We start from the raw sequence: 15,270 nt of genomic DNA, 5'->3' as shown, positions 1-15,270 counted from the left end.
TTACAGAGGCCCGCGTTTTCATCTACGGGAAAATAGCGACGAAATACAAAGGTCCGCGTTTTCGTTAACGACGTTTTTACGACGATTTATGTTACGTGGAATTAACGAGTTAACTTGTTACGAGGAATTATCGACCTTATATTTTCTATAAATGCCCACAACTTTCCTTCTCAAACCACACACAAACTCACAAAACACACCCTATCTCAAATCACACTCCTCACCAAAATGCTTTTCAAATTAGAAATATTTGAAAAAAAAAGAAGAGAAGAAGATATTAGAATTTCTGTGGGTGAGACTTAAGTCTCGCCACAGACAATTCCAGTATCTTTCTTTTTTTTTTTTTTACTAGTTTTTATACTATGAGGAAGTAGCAAGTCCCGCTTTTCACCAATTTAGAAAATTTGGAAAAAAAAGAGGAGAAGAAGATATTGGAACTCATGTGGTCGATACTTACGTAAGTCTCGCCAAATGTGATTCAAGTATCTTTCTTCTCTTCTTTTTTTTAGTTTTTTTAATATTTTCGTCGTAATATCGTCGTTAGTTTACGACTCGTTTACGACGATTTTGGCTTACGTGTAATTAGCGTGCCCTGCTTTATTTTTTTTTTTAATTTCGTCGTAAACTCCTCGTGGCCTTACGACAACCTTACGACGATTTTGGCTTACGTGGAATTAGCGTGCCCCGCTTTCTTTATTTTTTTTTAATTTCGTCGTAAACTCCTCGTGGCCTTACGACAACCCTACGACGATTTTGGCTTACGTGGAATTAGCGTGCCCCGCGTTATTTATTTTACTTTTCGTCGTAAGTTCCACGCTATGTTACGAGGAATTAACGACTACTATGTTTAAATCCCTAAAGTCCGAAACCCCAAACCCCATCTTCCTTATCTTCTACTTCATATATTCCAAACCCCAAACCCATCTACCCTTGAACCTCAATCTATTCTTTCACCTCAAACCTTATTTATAATATATTCCAAACCCCAAACCACAAATCCTTACTCATAATAAAAATAAACTTTCACATTACCTTATTCATAAATCAAACTCCCACATTATCTTATTCATAAAACAAACTACATAAAATCAAATACATCAATCGGATACATCGACATTCTTGTCATCACTAGAAATATCATCATTTTCATTAAACTCGTCTTCTACAGCTTCGTCTGTGGCATCATCGGTAAGATCTTCGTATTCGTGATTATGCGGATCAATGAGAAGGATGTCATCAATTTCTTGTTCAGGTTTCTCGACTTCATTTATCTGTTCTTCTTGCAATGGTGGTTCTTCTCCACTGATGATTCATCCTCGAGGTGTAACTTTGATCACTGCTAACCAATTTATACCTGAATCTCTCATCCGAGGGTATGGAAGGAAGCTAACTTGGTCTGCTTGTGAAGCTAAGATGAAAGGCTCGAATTTGTTGTACCGTCGTCCACCGTTGACATCAACTACACCAAATTTGTTAGACCGAACACCTCTGTTGACGACGGGGTCGAACCATTCACATTTGAAGATGACGCATTTCAGCTTCAGTATCCCTGGAAATTCGACTTCAATAATCTCCGTCAAGATCCCGTAGAAATCTGTTTCCCCTTTCACACATATTCCATAGTTACGGGTCGCCCGTTGTCTACCATACTCATATGTGTGAAAAGTGTAACCTCGTGTGAAATACATCTGTGATGTGGTGATCTTTAAAAGTGGAGATTGAATTACTTCGTGTAACCACTTAAGATAATCTGCATCGTCGTCATAATCAACCTGCAAAAATAAAGAGAACATTAAAATACAAATCATGTATGAAAAAATAGTTTGAGTTATAATACCTGATTCCACAACCACTTAATGAAGTGCTGATCTTTCCTTTTGTCTACGTCACTTGTGGATATATCAGGAAATGTTTCTTCGACTTGAGAAACAAATAGGCTGTAAAATTAATCACATTTTATAGGAATGAATCTCTTGCAATTATATAATTAATTATATGTGTTTTGAAGTGTCCATATATGTTACCTTTCAAAATAACGCATCAATGGATCCTCGCAATTGAGTAGAATATAGGTGTGTGCACTATGAGCGTCTTGTTCACTCGACCACCAAACCTCTTTAGACTTCCCACCGAGTCGTCCAATCTGGCTAAAGATGTCTGGAACACCAGCAACTTCATATGTTGGCGCAACCCCACCATCATCATATCTTCTTGGAGTTCTTTTCCGGGTACGTACTTTTGACGCAAAGTAGTACGATGTGAAGTGAGAAACTTCTTCCGTCAAACTTCCAGCAATTATAGAACCTTCAACTTTGGCGAGGTTCTTTGCTTTTCCCTTCAAATATTTCATGGCTCGCTCATACTGATACATCCATCCGTAATGTACAGGTCCACGAAGCAATGCTTCATATGGGAGGTGGACAGCTAGATGCTCCATGACGTCAAAAAATCCAGGAGGAAATATCTTCTCCAAGTTGCACAATAAGATGGGAATGTTCTCCTGAAGCTGTTCCACAACTTCTTCTTTAAGAGTGCGTGTGCTCAGATCCCTGAAAAATGCTCCAATGCCTTTTATATTCCAAAAACAATTAAACACATTGTTAGTCATATATTATTTTGCAAACTATACCGTTATAAAATTATTGTGATATAAAACACTACGAACCTGCAAGTGCTTCATGTACGTTTGTTGGAAGTAGCTCCGCAAATGCAAAGGGCAGTAGTCGTTGCATAAAGACATGACAATCATGACTCTTCATCCCGGAGAACTTTTGACCCTTTTCAACACATCTAGAGAGATTTGAAACATACCCATCGGGAAACTTCACTTCTGATGCCACCCAGTTGAACAACACCGACTTTTTTTCTGAAGACAGTCTGAATATCGGAACGGGAACTTGTCCATTGATTTTAATATGTAACTCGCTTCTTGAGCAAATATCCGGCAAGTCCAACCTCGATTTTATGTTGTCTTTTGTCTTCCCTGGGACATTCAATATTGTATTCATGATGTTCTCAAAGAAATTATTCTCTATATGCATCACATCGAGGTTGTGGCGCAGAAGAAGATCCTTCCAATATGGCAACTCCCAAAATATACTCTTCTTGTGCCAGTTGTGATGAACACCGTAAGAATCAGGCATATTACGAGGGACATGCCAATTACCACCCCAACGAACTGTTTCGTTAGCTCCGTAGTAGTCGATTTGTGCTTCAATTTGTTCTCCAGTTAGATATGGTGGAGGAGTGTCTCTCACAACCCTTTTGTGTCTAAACAAATTCTTGTTTCTTCGGTAAGGATGGCCAATGGGAAGAAATCGACGATGACAATCAAACCAACTTGTCTTCCTACCATTCTTCAGTTGAAACGCATCTGTCGTTCCATTACAATATGGACAAGCTAATCTCCCATGTGTAGTCCATCCAGATAACATCCCATATGCAGGAAAGTCACTTATGGTCCACAAAAGCATAGCTCGCATCGTAAAATTCGTCTTCGTTGAACAGTCGTACGTCCTCACCGTTGTTGACCACAAATCCTTCAACTCTTTTATCAGTGGTTGTAGGAAAACATCCAGGGACCTTTTTGGATGGTTCGGACCAGGTATCAATATCGTCAAGAATAGCAACTCCCGTTGCATGCACATCTCCGGTGGTAGGTTGTATGGCGTAAGAAAGACTGGCCACAATGAATATTGTCTCCCTGACATTCTGAACGGACTAAATCCATCTGTGCATAATCCGAGATACACAGTCCGGCTATTGCTAGCAAAATCCGGATGTACTTTGTTGAAATGTTTCCAGGCTCTTGCATCTGATGGATGAGTCATCTCACCATCCGTCTGAGTATGCTCGGCATACCATCTCATCTTTGCAGCAGTCTGCTCTGATTGATACAATCTTTTCAATCTGTCTGTAATTGGTAGGTACCACATCCTTTGGTACGGTACCTTATTACGTCCCCGTCCTTGCGGCTTGAATCGTGGCTTCTTGCAGAATCGACATTCTTCTAGCTTCTCATCATCTCCCCAATAGATCATGCAGTTGTCGATGCAGACATATATCATCTCCGAAGGCAACCCAAGACTATAAACCAATTTCTGAATCTCATAATAAGAATCAGCAGACATATTGTCTTCCAGCAAATACTCTTTAAACAAGTCCGCCCATTCGTTCATGCAACTTTCAGGTAGATTGTGATCAGTTTTAATATTCATCATTCTAGCAGCCAACGACAATTTAGAGAGACCTTCTCTACAACCACTGTAAAGTGGTTGATTCACCGCGTTTAACATTCCGTAAAACTTTTTTGCATCTATATTAGGTTCTTCATCTTCATCATGAGCTACGAATGCATCAGCTACCATATCATGAACCCTATCATAATCTACCATCTCCTCCTAATGGTAACTATGTTCATTATGCAAATGATGATTAACCGGTTCTTCCTGAAAATTGCTATTACTACTACTAGCTTTATTCTGATCATAATTAAAACCTTCCCGATGTTGAAACCAGATATAGTAATTTGGCGTGAAACCTCTATTTATTAAATGCTTCCAAACATTTTTACGGTTTGCCAATTTCGAATTGTTGCATTTCCGACAAGGACAGAACATCTTACCACTTTCTTGGGCGAGCGGTGTTGAATCTGCTTGGTGCATAAATGTCTCCAGCCCCGCAAGGTATTCTTTCGTCACTCTCCCGTTAGCATCTCTATGCATATACATCCAATTCCGCAACTCGTAAATAGTCCCAGAGCCAGCCATTTTTTTTCTTTCACGTTTTATGTTGTTGGTGTGTTTAAAATGATGTTTAAACATCCATATTTATAGGAAATTTCGAATCTGGTAGTTGTAATTTTACTATGAAATTACGACGAAAATTAATTGGATGGCCAAAAAAAAAACGTGAGCCACCTACCAAGTTGGTGGATTCAAAATTTCCTCGTTAAGTACACGTAAAATATTTCGTCGTAAAGAAATCGCGAAATTTACGTCGTCTTTACGAGGAAATAGTTTTTCCTCGTAAAAGCCACGTCAATTTACATTGTCTTTACGACGAATATGTTTTGTCGTGACCTTACGACGAAATAACGATGCTTTTATTTTTCCACGTACTTTCCTCGCAAAATCAACATACTTTTACGAGGATTGTTTTTCCTCGTTAAATTTCCTCGTTAAGCCTGCGTTTTCTTGTAGTGGCAAACATATGTACTATCATCAACACATTTTTTTGGGCAGTTTTATCAGCTAATTTAAGCTAAACTTCTATAATTAGAGTTCTATATCTGAGCCAGAGGTTTGCGTGTCTAGCATCACGTAACCTCTGAGCAACTTCCTTTTTCTCATTCCATTTTCTTCCTCTTGCATTTTTTTTTGAACACCCCTTTTGCATTTTCATTGTAGGGAATTAACAGAACTTTTTTATTAATGATGTCTACTTCTTCAATGAATACGGCTTATCCCAGTGTTGTAAAAGACCAAACTATTTGAATTTTTTATATAAACTTTAAAAATATGGATGATTCAATCAAAATCATAAACGGTTTGTTAGTTTATCGTTAATGACTGATTGATGATGTAGAGAACAAGTGGAATATTGAGCAGCCTTAAGAAAGCTGTGAAGGAATGACATAGAATTTAAGTTTATGTGTTTGGTTTTCAAGATATACATACGCATATACACTTGATAGAATCAGCCCTTGATTCAGATTTTGAGCTGGTTGGTTAAGACTGCCGTATTCAACCAGCAAAAGAGCTCTTGGCGAGACAAAAGGGAAACACTTTTGAACAAAAGTTCTAGATTGCGATGTTGGAACTCTGAGACAGTTCATTGATTCGGAGTATTTTTTTCTTTTTGTTATTGAAAATGGTGGTACCTATAGAAGCTACATAAGATATTCAGATTACTACACACAGGGCCGGCTTAGATAGGGAGGGGAGTCCGAGCCCAATTTGTTGTCTCTCTATTTCTTAATAGATAAGAGCCCGATTTTTTTTAAAAAAAATACATGTATATTTTTATATTAAAAACAAAAAAGGGGTCCAAATTTTTTTATATGAAGGTATTTTTTTATTTCCATATATTTATTTTTAAAAATACTAAAAAACGATTGTCTACAAAAAAGAAGCTTTACAGGTTCGACAAGGCCAGGATACATATACGGTAAATTAGTAGTGTATAATTGCCAAATCAACATCTGCACTGGTGACAGTTCTGTCTCTGGACTATATAACTGCACTACTAAGTGTTGTAGACATATACATCTAATTCTATGCTTTTGTAAGATGGTTTTTTGATTTATCTGATTCTTTTTTGGTTCCTGCAATCAGCGGACAGAAGAAGAGATGGAAATCGCCTGGAAAATGTTGCATTGTTTGCAAAGTAAATATATTGGCATTATCAAATGTTCTTATTGAGTTTAATGCTTTTAAAATAATCTCGTTTTGATTCATTTGAGATTTGATACTCAGTCTACTACAGAAGATGATATCACTGGACACCAAAACAGGAAAAAAAACAAACTTCTTTACTATCAAGAGAAAAAAATAACTGCACTGCAAAATTATATTATCTGGAAAGATAAATGCTTCTAACGTGAGACCATAGGCTATGAAATAAACAGAGTAGTATCAATCATCACCAAGAAGAGAGGCAGGAATTAGAGACGCCGTGACCAGAATCGCTGGAGTTTCTAGGAGGGACGAGGGCAAAGCAGAGGTTACCTCCTCGGGATCGAAAAGACCAGACATGATAGACGTCACCGACCTTAAACGTGTTGGTGGAGACAACTTGGTTCCAACCATCAATGAAGACGTAGTTCCACCTTCCACCCATCTTCCACTTCCTTAGATCAACCACATGCTTCTTTAAGAGATGATCCACCAGAACAACACTCAGTCCTTCCGTACGATCCTTGAGTACCGACTGTTCGTATATGACTCTGCTCTCCTCCTCCGACAGAAATTCTGAAGTAACCAAACAATATATCAATTAACAGATCATACATCAAACCAATCTATCAGTTAGCGAACCAATGTATCAGCTAACAAATAAAGTATCCGCAACAAACCATGTTACCTGGTAAGCATAGTTTCCTAGTAAACAAGATATGCACTAACATTTTATTTAAACATCTAAGTTAAAAATTAGAACGAGATGTACATTCCCTACTTGCTGAGACCCTAAAATTAATCACAATCCCTAACCCCCAAAAGCCTAATAGATATATTCATAGATTGGGTATGCTGGCAAGGAAGGGATGAGGAAGAGGAGGACATCGGTGGTGGTTAGTGCCAAAACACTGATGTCAATGAAATAAAAGAAAGTGAGATTTGTGCCATAAAAATCTAAGATGAAGATTAGATGAGGATGAAAAAAGAAATTGGAACATGAAAAAAGAGAATGAAGAGATGAAGAAAGAGAATGAGGATGAAGAAAGAAGATGAAACATGAAGAAATAAAATGGAGAGATGAAGAAAGAAAATAGCGATAAAAGAAATGTAGTGGCAAAATAGGAAATGAAGATAAAATGTTATATAGTGATTTGGGGTTTTGAAACGCGTGGGTATTTTTCTAATTTTGAAAGTTTTGATGTATATATAACTAATTATTTCTTAAAAAAATCACATGGTGCATTTAATAATTTTTTCGCCCTTGTGAATGATAATAATTCAGCACTTTATAAACGTGAATCAAATCTAATATGGATTTATGATCAGTGATAGACCTTGTTCGGAATATCAATATATTTCATTGAGAAACAACGAAAAGATACAGATGCTCCTATCATAAATGCGATTAAGCGTTTTACTTGAGATTTGTATTTGTCACGTTTTTTTATCAGTGTAAAACAATCAATTTGAGTTAATAAGCAAATCATAGAGTTCAATTTTGCATCTACGGCTTTGTGAGATGAGATATTATGGGTTGAAAATTACCATAAATACCACATTCATAGTATCACTTTTCATGTCTACACTAATCACTTTTACCTAATGAAGGGTAGAAGACACTTATACACTTAGGATTAACTAATCTAGACTTATGGTTTGGAGTTGAGGGGGTGGGTAAGGTAGGGTTTTCGGAGTATGAAATTTAGTATTCTAATAAATATATAAATAAATACTTAAAAAAAATTTTAAAAATAGTTTCAAACATAATTTTCGATTTTCAAAAGTTCGAATTTGAAAAAGTATAATTCAAAAAACATAAAAAATATTTTTTTTATTTTTTATTTATTTAAATAATAATTTATTATATATAGAGAGAATTAATCCTATACTAAAAGGAATATATACTCATCATATAGCTATGCCACGTATTACAAAATAATCAACCAATCATATTCTTTTTTTTTACACATCAGATGGACCTCAACATGTGGGCTTCGTCCTGCTTCTGCTATTCAGGTTTGGACCTGATTCTTTTTTTCCAAATTAACAAACGAACTCGGCATCTTCTTCTATACCCTTTCGTTTTCTCCGATTGAAAACTTGAAGAATGAGTTCAGATCTATACTTTACTTCAATCAATTTCTCCTTTATGATAAACTTTAAGCATGTCAATATTTTGCTTCGTTTTCTTTGTTTCAATCATCCATTGATAGTTTTGTTTCGTTTTCTTTGTTCCATCCCTATTTATACGAAGATGCCTTTTCATTTTAGAAACCCTAATCGAAAACTCACTCTCCTCAACGAAACACTATGTCGACAAAGCCAAACAGCAAATCGATCATCTCCTCTCCGACGGCAACGGCGAGTCGAAAACCGGATCTAATCCCGTTCAATCCGCCGTGGTTAAAGCGAACGTCAAGACGCATGTTTCCTCTCGCTTTTGTTGCTGTCAAAGATATTTAGTATCATGTTCTTCGTATGATGTTTAAGTGATTAACCTCTTGCTTTTGTTACTGTCAAAGATATTTAGTATCAATATTTCAAACGTTGTGACTATGAATCCCAAGGTTGAGACCCCCAAGGTTAAAGTAGACATGGAAGCAAAACTGCAAGCTTGGCTGGAATCAAAAGGCAAGACGAAAAGCTCGCATAGGATGATGGCTATACGTTCTCCGCTGATAGGTACAAATCAAAGTTGGGTCAAGAAACTCGAAGTTTATAGATCAGCCGTTGCAGAAAATGCTAAACTTACTAGCAAAAAACAGAGGTACCCCTTTGAATGGTTGAGTTTATTAATTGTTCCATATGCCAGAACCTCTTCCCTCATAATGTACCCGTACACAGGAACGCATTTGTGAGCGCCAGGAACTTATTTGGTGGAGAAACTCCTGATGCTTCACATTTATGGGTAAATACATCTACATAACGTAAAGCCGCATGAATTTACATAATCTCTGCTTCCGTAGTCAACATTGGTTTAACTTCTACACATGGCTCTGTTTCATATCTTTCTCGCAGGGGATTGGAGAGAAGATGGCTGAGTACATAATCGAACTCAGAGAAACAAGCCCTGTGAAATCGGTATTTCATTCATTCTTCTCCCCCAAACTTAAACTCTCTTTTGATTAACTTTGAAACCGCTTTGGAGAGCTTCTTTTGAATTTTAATTATGTTAATTCTTTTTTTTTTCACTTACGCTCGAACTTCATTTGTTTGCAGGAGACCGTTATTCAAGGCTTTGTCCCACCGGGAAGAATCAAAAAATTCATGCCACATATGAGACAAGGCGGTCTCTACACTCTCACCAACTTCTACGGATTCAGAAACAAAGAGGTGTTCCGGGTTGCTGCTCACAGCGTGACAATCTCCTTCTCCCACACTTCCGAGTTGGCACCCCTTGAGAACAGTCCTGTGGACTTTGAGGAGGACCGTTTCCGGTTCCATTCCTATGAAGACTTCGAAGCTGGCTGTGGTATGAAAGGTGGTCTTTACGGTAAGTTTTCTATCATTTAGTAATAAGTTGCTTCCACATACTTGGTTTGTTATTTTGTACACAATATCTCACAATTAGTAGCTAACTATCTACAAAAAACAGTATCTGATTTTAGATTAGGGTGTTATCTTAAATTCATAACTTATTAATTATAAGCTTTCTCAACAACATTCTGCTTCTCAACCTGTACCAGATGTTATTGGACACTTGAAACTGGTTAACGGCTAGAGCCTCAATATGCGTCCCTTCACTGACGATGCCGAGCTCGCAACCACTCGGCGTATATTGGTGCATGTGCAGTCGCATGCGTAAGTGTTTACGTTTACCTTTTTGTCCAAATCACACAGTACACTATGGTATTTTCCAAAACTGAAAATGTTAATCATTTGCAGGGGACCTGTTATGAAGCTCTATCTTTGGGACCAAGCTGCTGTGGATTTCTGCAAGAAGTTCAAGTCTTCTGACAACACTCCCTTTGTGATTTTGGTGACTACTGTTTACCCCAAACGTTTAGGAGGTACGCTTTTCACTATCTCAGACTGAATCGCACCTTACAATCTTAAATTCTCTGAATAGCCCATATACTTTACCTCTGTGTCATCGCAGTCGTTTAGCTTTGGTCTTTGTAGTTGTTTAATTTTTATAAATATTGCATAGAGAGTAAAAGCATAAACAAAGAACTAATATGTATATTTTCTGTTTCATTTGCCTTTGTCTATGACAACATAATACTACAGGCACACTTGCTCTCACATCCATGACCTCCTCACGGGTCTTTTTGACTACAAGGTCCAACCAACTAAAGAGTATATCGGCTGTATGTTTAAAAATTTAGTATATAATAATTATAACCCTTGCCAGTTACAATCAGTTTGAGTTATGAAATGTTTTCAAACGTTGGAGCAGGTTGGGAAGAAAACCATATATTGCCAAGCAGGTCAATGCAGATGTGGTTACAAAAACTGAGACATTGACTATTGAAGAAATATTCTCCTACATGAAGCAGGGAGCTGTGAAGGTATACAAAATTATATTTGTTTCTAATTCATTGTTTAACATATTTGTACTTATCTTAATTGCTTACACATTGTCTCAGGATGCTTTCTTTGTGTGCACTGCGACAATCGATGATGTTGTCCACGACTCTCCTTGGTATTATATAGCATGCGGTGGGTGCAAAACAAAGGCAACCAAAGGGCCAACCTCCCTTATGTGCGCGAAATGTGGCAAGAACGATGTTGCCGGTGAACCACAGTATGAACTCTAACCCCTTGATTCAATTTTAGTTTAGCGGTGACTAACTACTAATATTTTAATGCCAGATACCTAGCTAAGATTTATGTTTATGATAAGAGTGATGAGGCTGTTTTTGTTCTCCTTGGCGATGCCGGTCGTGAGCTAACAGGGAAGCATGCGTCGGAGTTGGTTAGCAATTATTTTGAGGTACAAACTCATTATTTACACACTTACGGTCTCAGATAACAACTATTTTAAAACATGCCAGGCCAATGGAAATAAAGAAAATGGATTCTGAGGTGCCCGTTCCGCAAGTTTTGCTCAACACCATAGGGCAAACACACAAGTTCAATGTAAAGGTGTCTGAGCACAATTTTTCAGGCAGGACGCGGGTAATAACCGTGACGAATGTCCTGTCCCCATCTGCTCCACCATCTACACAAGATCCAGTTGCTGATCAAATTAGTGGCTCTGGTAATGGAACACTTGCGACTGGGTATGACGTTATTGAGCCATCCAAAAGCCCTCAAGATTCTGAAGAGGTAGGGCTGAAAAGGATGGGTGATGGTGTTGAGATAGGCAACGCTAAACGTTCTAAAGATGTGAACTAATATGCCTCTCATCGTGGCAAAGAATGCAACTTTTACTACACTTATCTGTTTTAGCTTTCCAGTTTTTTTTTGCTTTTGTTTGACTCTTTCTCCTATTTCTGCTTATTTCATACTTTTGAATCTATTTTGGAAACAATTTTTTTTTTTAAGTATGGTACTAACTTTTTTTGAATCAGCATGAGTTTCACGTTAAAAGCATGGTACTAACCTTTTTTTTTAAATTACCGGACCCAAATTAGTGCTACCAAATAATATCCAATGCCTTGATTTATGCCCCATATCAAAAGAATCAATTGCACAATTAAGTTGAATATTTTTTTCCCATATTTGTAAATCCTTACCTTAAAAACCAGAGCCAATATATTATCTCCATAGAAGTCTATGTCACTCATTAGCTTGATTTTACTCTTAATACAAGTTTTGATTTTCATTGAACATGGATTAAAAGTTTTATATCTCTCTCGATTAGAAAATATTTGAAAACAAAACAAAACACCTAGATTAAGTCCCCTTTGTCTAAAAAAATTAGACTATATTTTTTTGTGGAATTTTTTTTCCAAAAAGACTGATTATCATAGGATAGAATTTTGTTTTTTTGTCTACCTATTGATTTGATTAGTTCCCTGGCACACAGGTTGTGTTTCCAGTGAGTATATACGAAAAATATAGAACACTAAGAGAAGCCAAACTCTGGAAAGCATAGCCAAACCACGCTTGGCCAACATATAAATGTTAGATGTTAGTAACTATTAATTTGGCTAAATGGTTTCCTAAGTATGCCAGTATACTCAAAAAAAAAAAAAAAAAAATAAAAAAAATCAAAAAAAAAAAAAGTATGCCAGTATACACACAGATACATAGTTGTATGCTTATTATTATATCAAGCTATTCTACAGCTTCGCTATTTCCCCCATGGTATGAGAATATTACTAAACCAAGTAATAAAATATAATTAATATGCTAAGTCTAATGAGACAATCAAATTATAAAAGTTATCTTTATATCAAACTATTCAAATTATATTAGCATACTTATTTTAATCAGTGGACATAAATATTAGGTATTACAGTAAAAATATTTCAGATTTACCTACCAACTTGAAGGAAATGTTTCGTTTCCCTGCAATTGCCGAGGACATTAAAACCAAGATGTTTCAACACATGTTTTAAAAGCCACCAAAAAAAATTCAAAAAAATACAACAGTTTCCAAAGTAATCAGATGTAAGTTTTAACACAAATTTAGTGTAAAGGTGGATCCAAAAAAAAAACTATTGTATTGAATATTTTGTATTTTTAATCAGTTAGGTTTACAGAATTCCTCAAAGGTTAATGATGGAAAAAATAAAAATAAAATAAATTTAGAAATTACCACTTTAAAAACCTCCCTAGGGTAAACAATTATTAAAAAAAAAAAACTATACACATTGGATACTATATTATGAATCAAACTATGCCTACATGGTTTTAAGAAAATATAGACTACTATCTGTTCAGAAGTTTAATGTCAAATAATTATACTCTACTATTACTAAGTTATACTTTTTCAAATTAGCATAATTTATACTTTTATATCTACAAAAATATTCCAAACATTTACACAAAATATTCCAAACGTTTACACTAAATATTATATTCAACTAGGTGTTCTGCCCGCACATGCGGGCATAGTATTTTTATAGATATTTATCCTTTTATAAATATTAAATCAAAACCAACATAATAAATTATTAATTATATTTTTAAAAAGATAAAATCAAACATTAAACTTTATATTTTATAATTAAAAATATTATTTCAGATAAAAACACAACATATTTAAGAATTATCTTATGTTTTAGAAATATATTTTATTTTTGAGAATTTTATTATATTTACTTATAGTCAATTATCAGATATGACATATAAATAAAATATTATTAATATATATTCATTACTTTTTATCAAAATATATATATGCTTATTTTGTGTTAAATTTTAAATACATTCACATATATTTTAGAAAATATATTTATTTGTTTGATTAGCATTTAATTATAAATTATTTTATATCTAACTATAAATTTTATAATAAAATATTATTTTCAGATAACAACAGAATATATCTAAGAATTATCTTATGTTTTAAAACATGTTTTAATAGAATATTATTTTCAGATAACAACATAATATATCTAACAATTATCTTATGTTTTAAAACATGTTTTTATTTTTGACTATTTATATAATTTATTCATTAAGGGTATAAACGATTTATTATTAATTTTAATCATTTTTAATCAGATAGATTTGAAATTCGTTTTTATATTTCTACTAATTTATATAATTATTCATTAAGGGTATAAACGATATTAACCGCTCTAACTTTTAATGTGAGAGCTCCGTTGTAAAAATTTATTTCGCAAATAATAATATAGATATAGATACACACTAATTCAAAAAACAAGTATAATAATTCTTAACACAACCAAATAATAAATACAAAAACCTATATATATTTTAAAGCAGGTAATTCTAAAGACTTTGTAATACAAAATTGTGAATAAAATATAATAAATAATTATTCACATTTACACCACACTGTGCTCTATGCAGGGCATTCCAAGACTTCATTGACTGTCGCTACTTAACAGCTTGTGAGTCTATGTGGTGAATGTTTGCATTCCATATTCACAAAAGGAAACTATCAGTCCAAAAGCTAATCATTCACTTGGAAGGTGAACATAATATCACATTTAAAGAAACATATTATATGGGGCGTGTTCTCCGAAAACCTGACATCGAAAAAACTATGTTCATTAAATGGATGGTTTTATGCATAAGATCGGAATTCACACGTAGAGAAAGTGAAGAATATAGTCTATAAAGAAATCTTTATATATCTCCCAGCTCACAACGGTAAAAAAAAACATTCTATAATAATTTCAACATCTATATCTCATATATTATGATCAACAGTTTCCATTTAAATGATTGGCAGCCCTTTAGCCACCAAACAACTGGGAAAAACATCACATAAGCTTCTTCCACCAAAAAATTACTAAGGAACTCTACAAAGTACATGATCAAATATTACACCGAGTTTGATTCCTCTTTATCAATTTACAAGTTATGTTCCTAATTTGGCTTTTATAAAATTTACAAACTCCAATATCCCTCCAGCCCACTCTTCTGCAGCACAACCATTTTTTCTTTTGTCTACGTTGTTAAACAATAAACAAACTCCTCTTTACTTCGTACACAATTCTCCAAACATTTTAATACAGTTTTATTTCCATGCTATATTTTAATTTCCGTAATAATTTTTTTATCAAAAAACAACTTTCCGCGCGTAGCGCGGACAAACAATCTAGTAAGGGTATAAAAGTTTTTTGCTACTTAATGAAAAATATATTTTTGAAAATATAATTTTAGTGATGGTAAAGATGAAAAATAGTAATATAAAAGTGATAAACATGAAATTTCTCCTAAATGGTTTCTAAATTTTGTTAAATCTAAAAAAACTGGAAAGAAAGATAAGAATAATGACACATTA

At 34.8% G+C, this 15,270-nt stretch overlaps 2 protein-coding genes across 2 annotated transcripts; one reads left to right on the top strand and one right to left on the bottom strand.

Moving 5' to 3' along the window:
• Positions 1-6,642: 6,642 nt before the first annotated feature.
• LOC106422359 (B3 domain-containing protein At2g32645-like) lies at positions 6,643-7,126 on the bottom strand. The gene is made up of 2 exons (XM_048740398.1): positions 7,084-7,126; positions 6,643-6,971 (listed from the first exon to the last, which is right to left on the bottom strand). The coding sequence occupies exons 1-2, from the start codon at positions 7,124-7,126 to the stop codon at positions 6,643-6,645; spliced, it is 372 nt and encodes a 123-aa protein (XP_048596355.1).
• Positions 7,127-10,159: 3,033 nt separating this feature from the next.
• LOC125578346 lies at positions 10,160-11,933 on the top strand. Its single transcript, XM_048740843.1, has 7 exons — positions 10,160-10,199; positions 10,284-10,408; positions 10,629-10,708; positions 10,798-10,909; positions 10,988-11,145; positions 11,214-11,334; positions 11,396-11,933. Exons 4-7 carry the CDS (start codon positions 10,889-10,891, stop codon positions 11,423-11,425), a joined length of 330 nt encoding a protein of 109 aa, XP_048596800.1. The 5' UTR covers positions 10,160-10,199; positions 10,284-10,408; positions 10,629-10,708; positions 10,798-10,888; the 3' UTR covers positions 11,426-11,933.
• The last annotated feature ends 3,337 nt before the right edge of the window (positions 11,934-15,270 follow it).

Source organism: Brassica napus, chromosome A9 (genome assembly GCF_020379485.1).
Source record: "Brassica napus cultivar Da-Ae chromosome A9, Da-Ae, whole genome shotgun sequence".
NCBI lineage: Eukaryota > Viridiplantae > Streptophyta > Magnoliopsida > Brassicales > Brassicaceae > Brassica > Brassica napus.
Note: the sequence above shows the minus strand (reverse complement) of the source record. Positions and strands in the feature narration are given on the sequence as shown.